This window comes from Egretta garzetta, unplaced genomic scaffold (assembly GCF_000687185.1).
Source record: "Egretta garzetta isolate BGI_Z169 unplaced genomic scaffold, ASM68718v1 scaffold163, whole genome shotgun sequence".
NCBI classification, from domain to species: Eukaryota; Metazoa; Chordata; class Aves; order Pelecaniformes; family Ardeidae; genus Egretta; species Egretta garzetta.
The window spans coordinates 1,572,737-1,582,996 of NW_009259308.1; the positions used below are offsets into that span (position 1 = coordinate 1,572,737).

Genomic DNA, 10,260 nt, shown 5'->3' on the forward strand with positions numbered 1-10,260 from the left:
AACAAAAAAAAAAACCCCCCCCCCCCCCCCCCAAAAAAAAAAAAAAAAAAAAAAAAGCCAAAAAGCAACAGGGGCTATTAGGAATGAGTTTCTGCAGGAACAAAAACCTGTAGGTGTCAACATTTCTATAGCAGTGCCCACCTCAATAACATGACAGGTAAAAATAATATGAAATGACTGCTGACATAACACGCAAAAACTCTCCCAAAGGTGCCTGCTTTGGATATAGAGGAAAGGCTCTGCAAAGTTGCTCTTCTGGCAAAACAGAAATAGCTCAAGTTTAATCTTGAAGCCAGAAAAGCATTAAGACTTTAAGTGTTAGCCTTTTCTTGGAGAATTCTGAAAAAGTCTTTCTGTGAGCTCCTTAGAAATACAAAAACCTTCCCATTTTAAGAACACCAAAACACTTTCCAAATGACAGACCAAAGATATTTCTCCCCCCCACCCCCAAGTGGGAAGAATATATCAGCTTGCAAAGAAATAGAAAGCTACTTCAGTGTTTAATGCATTTGTGGAGAAAGGAGAAGCCATGGTCAGCTCTAACAAAAACAGCTAAGACTTCCCCCTGACCGTTGACAAATAAGCAGCCAAGGAACATGGAAATTGCACTGACGTCTCGTAAGACTTTTATATGTCCAGCACCCTTGAAAAATATGAACTCTATTTGCAGTTTTACCTGTACAATCTCAATTATTTCTGCTTGAAACCAGAGAGACCAGACCAGCTAAACCACAACTGTCCTCTCAACCATGCAGAAAATCCATACCACCAGCCTCTTCATAATGTTATCACAAAAGCTTCTTCCTCCCTAGGCTAGACAAATGCCAGTGGGAGGATTTATTTAGTGGCTAGGCTGGCACAGAACAAGAGTTAGCATATAAGGATTCTTACACAAACTTAAGAGTGTCATTTAGATCAGGCAAAGCTACTAAGAGAGCTGAAGACTACTTTACCTGCACTGGACTCCAGCTTGCATATCATTTTACAAACCAAACCCAACCCCACAAAAAACCACACATCCCAAAAACCCCACAACCAAACACAGTATTTTCAGAGAGATCTTTCAAGTGGTCTCGTGAGAAACCACTTGTGCGGTATTTGTTATGGGAACCAAACCAGAATTTGTAAGGAATGGCAACTGTCTTCAGTGGGGGATACTACAGTACAAGTGCAATATAAAAGATGTGCTCCCCAAGCAAGCCTTCAAAAGCAACTCTACCCTACTCTTTCCTTCAAAGTAAACAGCAGGCTCTGCAAAACACTTAGACCTGCATCATGAGTTGAGTTACAAATGAGAAAACTTACTTTTTCAGTTGAAATTTTCAATTGAGTATACTTTATTTAGTAAAGGATTATTTACCATATCTCCTGGTCTGTCAGCAAATCCTCCAGTCTCCTCATCTTGGCAAGCCAAAATAAAGCAGCGCAGTTTCTCTCTGTCAATCCAATGTAATTTACCAATCATCTTCAAAGATGCTAGCACCCACCATGAGTAACATACATCAGGTAACTGGCAAGCAGAGAAGCAGATTATTATTTAATTTTGTTTCAAACATGATGTTGCAAATCTTATTGGTGATTCTGCAAATTACTAGGTATGCTGTCATAATACTGTTGCAGAGAAACAACACTTAAAGAGTTACTTTCTTCTCTTTTACCCAAAAGAATCTTTTCAGAGCACTTTTTTCAGGAGGGGAAAGTCTTTTTCAAACCTCTTCCCTTTTTCAAAAAGAAAACCTACAATAGTGATTTTGAAACAGCCTTCACCTTCTGTAGGAAAGGCTACAAAAAAACCCCCCAAAAACCACAGTGCCTTTTTCAGGAGTAAGTACAAAGAACTTCATATCAACTAGTTTCTTTTTTTCTTAAAAAAAAACAAAACAAAAAACCAACAAAAAACCTGTCTGTTGGTTGGTTATCTGTTTGCCAGTGGAGATTATTCTAGGTTACACAATTTCCTTGTGTGATGTGGAACACTATTACACCCAGTATTTCCATGGGGTAAAGCAGTAATTTTTGTACAAATCCTACAGAAGAGATTACTCCCAATGTCAGAAAATATTCAAGCCCTGATTTAACAGGATACTGGTTCAAGTATACTTCAGTATGTGTACTTTCCTAAGCTGAGGATTCAAACTAAGCATAGCTAAGGACTGCATGACAAATGTTAGTGACAAAAACGAAGAATCAAAAAGAAGGCTTGACTTCTTTGAAAAGTTCACTAAATATTTCATAGAAGTCATGACATTTTCCAGAAGCACTTCAGCTTCAGAAACAATAATCTCTGTTGAGGTTTGAATAAACAAAGGAAACCACCTCATACCTTCTCTGGTCGTCCGTTGAGACCTCCAGAAGGTAACTGCCGTTCACAAAGCCACCAACCCAGCAAGTCAACATTTATTTGATGCAACTGGTCTGTTATAGCCAGAAATCCTGTGCAACAATAGATCTAAAATTACAGACATAGTTTTTAAATACACAAAAAATTTAAGTATAGTTTAGCAGACTAAGTGTAGGAAGAGCTCAAAGTAGGAATAAAGTCATGCAAACACAATACAAAATAAGCACACGTTTCAACTTTTAGTTTCAAATGAGTTTTACTTTTCCACTAGAAACTTACGTTATTGTTACAGTTGCTTTTGTATAAAAGTACCAATTACACAATGTAAGTATAAGAACAGTAAGATTTTACTAATGTAAGAGACTAATGCAAAGCTTGGAAAAAGATCCTTAGAGATCAGGCAGAGCCATACAGCTTTATTTTAAAATCACAGACTCTCAAGCTAGAGTACTTAAACTGATTTCTGCAGGCTGGATATGGCATTTATGAAAATTTTGCATCCAGCCTATGGTTTGTTCCTGTATGTGCCTCCTACCGTAAGGCTTGTGGACAGCAATCTAAAAACCAAACGAATTCTCTAGCAGAAACAGGTCAGCTCTGATCAGATAACTACCCTGGCAATCCCACATACATCTAGTCATGTCAGGCTTACTTTCAATGTGCCATGTAATATATGTACATTGATTAACCCCAGGTTATTTTTTCAGTGCAACAGCATACTCCAGTCACATTTAATGCAGTCACTAAGTAAGTAGCCAAGCACAAACTGCAAGAAACCACAGTATCAGCTGAAGCCTGCTCATAATTGCCTTTTCCAAATAAAACACACCCCAAAAAAGACAACAAAAAACGCAACAAAAGCACACATCAACAGAGATGTGCCTATCCAAGAATATTGCAAAATAAATGTGATATTCCCAGAAAACTTTTGAACTACTGTGCAGGTGAAGGAGTTGCCCTTTACAGCATTTTAAAGAGTACGTGAATATGTGCCACAGATCTAATCCTCCCAGGAAATGCCAGTTGCAAATCGTACTTCCTTGAACACTAGAACATAGTCCAGACATTTGGACCATATGGGTAATACTACTGTAGATAAAACTTGTAAGATAAGGTACATGTGCCAGGTTTAATATTTTTTCCCTATTTAGGAAAAAAAGGGGGGGGAAGTAGAAAAAACCCAACACTTTTTCCTCAACAAAATACCTCTAGTGTTTTCATGTGCTGAGGTGAACCCTGGTGATGGCATTGCTCACCATAATTATGCAAAATAAATAGGCGATTGCAACAGCATTGAAGTATTTTAATAAAAGTTGATTTCTATTCATAAATTCAGGTTAAGTGCAATAATCCCTTCCATGAAAATAATATAAATAGGAAAGGTAGTTTTAATGTAAATTTTTTGCTGGAAGAAGTCATTGAGATTCTCTTCCTTCAAGGATCCCTTAATTTGCTCCAGTTATACTACTGCATTCTCTTTCCAACTACATTTTACTGAGCATTTTTCAGAATTCACTGTCTCTAGTGGAACACTCTTTAGTGCCTACAACAAAACATTATAAATGTTCCCATGGATCTCATGTTATTTGTCCATCTATTTTAACTAAGACACTGGAATCAGGCATTTGGAAAATAAGAAAAGTACATGAATTGACATCACTGATAGATATTGTAAAGAAACATTTATAGGCAGTATGTGATGCTTGCTAATTTAAAATGTTTCCATATAAAAACTCACCTGTCCTGCATGTGATTCGGAACCTGGTCTACAACCAAATCCTCCATCAAAGTTCATACAGGACAAAACAAATTGTACTGCTTTCCCCACATCAATAGCATCCAGCTTTCCCTGAAAGTCAGAAAAGCAACTAATGCATTTTATATTCTACCAAGCTCATTAACTACAGAAACTTCAGCAATACCAAAGAGAAGATTCTGTACTTGTGCAAGTAATGGTTTAGGACTTACCAGAAGTGCAAGAGTTGCTGCAGCACAGAAGGAGAATCTTGTATCTATTTCTCCTAGAACGTGGGGGATAGGGAATGAAATAAGAGTATATTTATTAACAACAGAAATACATTTAAATCACCACTGAAAATATAGAACAAAATGTTAAAGTACTAGGTTTTACATTGAACAACAAAAATCAGCCCAAAACTGCCCTGTACTGTTTCCTTTTCCAGCCCATGGATGGTAGAAAGTACAAATTACAATTCAAGTGATCTGTGTGTTTACAGCACATAAAAGCAAACAACTCATTTTGAGCTCCAAATCAATTCAACTAGTGGTAATTTACAAATAACTATATAATTTTAGAGCTTATCTTGTAGTGCTCTACTAGATAACTGCAGAGCAGTGGACTCAGAAATACTCAGACACAATTCAAGGTGCCTTAAATCTGGGCAGAGGTAGAAGCCAATTTTGGTTTTAGGGGAAGACTGATGAAAGTTTCAAGTTTTCTTTTGCATACTTATACCTGGAAGGTAAATCAAGAATGCTACACCTATAAAATGATTGCTCGGCAAGTCCATACCAATATAACTCTCCTAGCAAAAACTCTGAGCAATTAATACTTGAAGTCAAAATTTAAAGTTGAACCCAGCTGCAAACATTAATTTTTTTGGATCAAACTGATGCAAGACTTTTCTTCTTAAGAAATCCACAAGCTGAAGCACATAAGACAAACACGTGCTGTTCTGTACTGTATCAGGTATCACACTCCCTCAGTCATGCTGTAACTGCCTTTCAGAAACAACATCAGTCCATTGTGCATTCAGTATGTTTGTTTCAATACTTTTAACAAAAAGGATGCAGCAAACAATGAGACATTTTAACATACAGCATAAGAGCTACCTTTACCATAGCATACATATACTGCCATGATCTCGATTGCTGAATTTTACCAGAACAATAACGAGTGATATGCAATAGATTTTGTTAAAATTTAAGTGTTCCATGGGGAGAAGTATTTTTAGAGTGATTAAATATTTATGCTACAGCTTAAAAATGCCACCTTTGTTCATAAAGAGCTTATGTGCAGAAACAAAATCAGCATTAGCAAAAGTTCATGAGTACAAAACCAGGTTTTCTCATTCCCATATAGTGAAAGATGCTTTCACAGCTGACACAGACCAAGATCATAACTGGCTGCTATTAAAATACCAAGCATAAAACAGTCCTTATGGAATAGTATTATCTAGTATATCAAAGTACTGTCAAGTTAACAAATGGCCAAAGGTCGTCTTTAAGAACTGGACAACTTATTTTTAATACAAGAATCATAGAATCGTCTAGGCTGGAAAGGACCTTTAAGATCATCACGTCCAACCGTTAAACTAACACTGCCATCCCACCACTAAACCATTTCCCTAAGCATCTCACCTACCTGTCTTTTAAGTACCTCCAGGGATGGGGACTCTACCACCTCCCTGGGCAGCCCATTCCAGAGCCTGAATGGAACTGAAGTTTTAGAGTATTTATGAAAGGAATGAAACACAACTCCGTCCTTCACAAACCCTCCTTTTTCATAATTCAGGAAATAAAAGCATTCACATGCAATACATAAGCAGAAAGACCATCCAAGGAAACATAAGTTCAGACCTATACATGTCAAGCTAGTCAACAAATTTTAAAGATCTAAAAATTACCCCATTTGTCTCCAGCAAATGATCCGTCTTCTTTTTGCAAGTTCTGTATGTATTCAACAATTTTATTTACATCAACAACATGGAGACTATCGTATAAGATAAGAATCTGGAAAAAAATAAATAAATACAGCAACAATTACAGAGAGGCAAAAATTATAAAAATTTATTTAAAAAAAATTCCTAGTGATAAAGGACTTTACTTAATCAACTGTGAATACTACTATGAATAATATTTCATTCAATATATTCAATATTCAGTAAATAAAATTTCATTCACTGCAGTTCATCTATGTCCATCTAAAATCTTTCAGAAATTCTCAAATGAAAATAGAGGAAATTCAAGCTGACCCCTTCCATGCTTTGTTACGTTCCAGCTACCAGCTCTCCTTTCAAAAGCATAACCAAGTTTATTTGTTTTTATGGTAGCATTATGCAGAACAGGGATTTGATCATGGTTGGTTTTGTAATGGGATAATGACATCCCAGACTTACAAATTTGTAGTTTGTGCACTGCTGCTACTTGGACATGTGTAAGTTAAGCAGCTAGTGACTAATACCATTTACACAATCCAAGCCTGTCAGCAATGACTAGTTTTGAATGACAAGATTGTTATTTACATTCAGTTTTAAAATATAACAAGTAGAACCAAATTGCAGTAATTTAAGAAAAAGTGTGAACAGTATGATTAGACACAAACCGTACAGTCAATATATTCTGGAGGAAAATAAAGGTCATAGCAGGCAATACGAAGTTTTCTGAGCTAGCACTGTAAACCCATATGACACAATGTCATGTGAAAAGAGCAGCACTGTTTCTGAGCCCCAGCTGGCTTTGTGTTTTACTCATAACTTGCATAATCAGTAAAAAGTAATTAAGAACTTTTTATAAATAGCATAACAGAAAGAACAGTTGACAGTAAGCAATATTATAGTGCCAATCCTGAATAATACCAACAACTACAACTTTGAACACCTAGAGTTAGCTGGAATCTGTCAACTGTTAAACAACATTTAAGTCTTATGGAAATGCAAAAAAGAATGTATAATTCCAACAGAAAATACATAATCACAGCATGCTCCTTAAAAAGCGAATCTGAACACATTACTATTAACTATGATCAAAGGAAGATGTGGCATGACCCTTTAAAATATTCTGGATATCCAGACAGGACTAAACGGTGTTTGTTCACTAGGAACATGCATGCTCATTAAGACATGCTGGTTAAGTTTACCCCAAAAATTGTACATCAGCATTTGCTAACACTTTTCAACTTCACACCTCTACAGCTGCATTCAGTTAACATGAAAATATCTCCTAGTAACATCAAGTATTTATTTAAGAACCAACATCTCTAATATGTAAAAGTAAACAACCTCAAGTTGTACCCCCTTCTCCTTTGTGAAAGGAGTTAAATTGGACAGTTTGGAAAAAACTCAAATGCCATGGCCTAAAAAGACTGTAGTTACCTGGTTCTCAGAGTACTCAAGAGTAATTCTAGAGCTAAAGCAGTGATAAATATCAACTTTAGAGCAGACAATACATGCCAGCAGTCATCACTGACCCAAGAAAACACCATTCTTCTTTCCTACCTAAGAGTTTCAATCCAACACCCTAAGTCCAATACATTTTTTTCCCCAAAGCATGATGCTACCTTATTTATTATTTAACATCATTTAAATATTTCTCCATAATATTGGACTAGAGACAAATTATGCAAGTGATTGTTCAGAAATATTTGAGCCTTTTCAGTATTTTTTTCCACAACAGTTTCCATGACAAGAACAACAAAAAAACAACCAAAAAAAAAAAAAAGGCACAAGATAATGAGAAATTAAATCTATAATGGAGAGAGTTATGGTGAAAAAAAATAAGATTGATAATTAATTTTTCTCAGGAGAAAAGTACACACCAAATAAATTAAAATCTCAGACTGGTATAATTTTTAAGTTGTACGCAAAAAAAAGCAGATTTGAGGAACACAACAAGAATTGGCTACTACAACGTTCCTTTTGCACAGTACCGAAGTGTAAACACACTACATGTAATTATACATATTACATATCATTTATATAAATATTACATAATTATTTATTAACATGTTATATAGCAAACATAATCTATAGTAATACATACACTAAAAAATAACCCCCAAAACTTTACTCTTCTTCTGGTCATATGTATCTTTCACCTCAATGTACACTAAGAAGAACTGATAAAATCCAAAATTGTCTACAAAAAACTCCAATAAGGCCTGTAGCTAAGAAGTATTTCAAGATGACTGTTACAAAATTCATCAAGAATGCAGTCACCATTAAATGATCATTAAAAGCACAACATTCCCAAATCTGACAATTTTTTAGAAAGTAATACAGCTAAATCCTAAAGTTTTGTCTATCAGATACATATATTTTTTTAATAAGGTACTGGAATAGGTTTTGTCATTGGCATCCAACAGTACCTGGTTTGTAAATCTGCAATCATCAAAATCGTTAATTACAAATGTTTTTTTTTTTTAAATTACCCTGTTACATTTACCTGGACAGCACTGAGGGTATACAGAAGATGAGGATCATGACCTATGCTGGCACTTATCCCACCACATTCATGTTGACATGATTTGATGAACGTCAGAATTTCTTCTTTGTTCATTCGGTGCAGCTGCCCCATGAGATCCATTGCTGTCAGCCCCCAGTAAATGCCATTCATCCTCAAATACTCCGACATACAGTATTCCTAAGTAGTGCATTATTTTAGTTCTTAATCAGATAAGCACATCATCAATATAGAGAAATGAGACCACATTAGTTAACATTTACAAACAGTTTGTAACATGCCAATCATCTTCCATCCCATTAACAACTTACTAGGTATCAGCCACTCACAAATAATCTGTACATCATGCATGCGGGTATACACACGTGCATACATACAGGCCCGTGCGTGTGTGTATATGTACACACACTACACTCCCTCCCCTGTGTTTTCTAGTTCAGAAGTATCAAGCTCAACGTCAAATTAAACGCATACAAGTAGTCAGGCACCAGTTCACTTCAGATCATCGGTTGCTATCTTGGCATCCAAGCTACCACTTAAATTACTACCCCAGCTAGTCTCAAAAATAGCAAGTCTAACATTTAATGAAACTTGCTTCCACGTGCCAAAACTACTACAGTCCAAAGCTGCACTAGGAAGTGGAATCTCATATTGAATTCTCTTACACTGATTACCTTACCTACACTACCCATAAACATTATTTTCTCCATGCAGTACTTTCTAAGGACAAGAACGACAATTATAAGCAATAGTGCTTAGAGTTCTTCTGTGGACAGTAAAGATAACTGCAACTTTTCTTCAGACATAAGCGGTTATTGATGTTTTTCTCCTGCTGGAACTGGAATCCTATTGTTGTGGGCTACACCTGAAAACCTACAACTATAAAACCGATGCTAGTTTATCAAACCAAGTAAGCACAAAGCAGTGCTGTGGCAAGACTCTGTATGCTGTCCCTTCAAAAGAGCAATGCTAAACGCAGCTACGCTGTTTCTGCACTCTAGTGGATGAAGAAGCATCAAGTAGTTAATTTCCCAGGTCTCAGAGTAATTCTAGAGCTAAACCAATAATCTTCAAATTTATGCTCAGATAATACATGCCAAAACTCATCACGGACCTGGGGAAATTAAGAGACATCGGTCTTTTATACTTTGGATTGCAGGGCAAGAAACAATTAGCTTGTGAGCATGCATCTAACCCTTGGCTCTGAGCAAGCAAATTAGGATTGTTATTATTACTGTTACTGAAACCACAGCTGTACTGAAAAAATCGATACCTACATAATCATCCTTCTTTGTTCCATACGAAGCTATATAGTCCGCATGTTTCTCCCAAAGTAATGTGTTTGGGGCATCGGGTTTTATTATAATATCCTTTTGCGGTGTCCCCTGTAAAAAAATACCAACAAAGCATCAGTGGCATTGTCAATTCAAGAGGTTTTAGTACTTGGGTATAATTTAGTCAACACGGGCAGCAGTCACTGATGGCCTGGAAACAGACATCTCCTTGCCTATTTTGGACGCGGGGCAGATTTCCTACCGCACATCGTCACTTTTCAGTCTGGCTAAATCCTTCCCAGGCAAAGCCTGCGAATAAAATCTTTCAATAAAGCTGAGAAAAAAAATAAACCACTAATTCGCCAGAAATAAACTGAAAACCCGGGGGAAGGAGCCCTTCACCGCGCGCGCAGAGGACGCCGCGCCCCTCGCCGCAAAAGCGCC

At 36.5% G+C, this 10,260-nt stretch overlaps 1 protein-coding gene and 2 non-coding genes across 5 annotated transcripts in view; all 3 read right to left on the minus strand.

Annotated features, from left to right (window-relative positions):
- Positions 1-10,244, minus strand: part of RABGGTB (Rab geranylgeranyltransferase subunit beta) — a 15,079-nt gene extending 4,835 nt beyond the window's left edge. Inside the window, exons 1-7 of one of the 3 annotated variants that reach the window (XM_035891797.1) lie at positions 9,820-10,243; positions 8,525-8,745; positions 5,989-6,094; positions 4,310-4,362; positions 4,080-4,190; positions 2,324-2,449; positions 1,361-1,510 (exon numbers count right to left, since the gene is read on the minus strand). In XM_035891797.1, coding sequence (XP_035747690.1) covers positions 1,361-1,510; positions 2,324-2,449; positions 4,080-4,190; positions 4,310-4,362; positions 5,989-6,094; positions 8,525-8,713 — 735 coding nt within the window. In that variant the 5' untranslated portion in view covers positions 8,714-8,745; positions 9,820-10,243. Of the gene's footprint in view, positions 1-1,360; positions 1,511-2,323; positions 2,450-4,079; positions 4,191-4,309; positions 4,363-5,988; positions 6,095-8,524; positions 8,746-9,819 lie in introns of all 3 variants that reach the window. The other 2 variants (XM_035891796.1, XM_035891798.1) reach the window with 2 other exon arrangements.
- LOC118452016 lies at positions 7,465-7,551 on the minus strand. The gene has a single exon (XR_004841652.1). It is a non-coding gene; the product is annotated as a small nucleolar RNA SNORD45 (small nucleolar RNA).
- On the minus strand, positions 9,575-9,657 carry LOC118452015. Its single transcript, XR_004841651.1, has one exon. It is a non-coding gene; the product is annotated as a small nucleolar RNA SNORD45 (small nucleolar RNA).
- Positions 10,245-10,260: the final 16 nt, after the last annotated feature.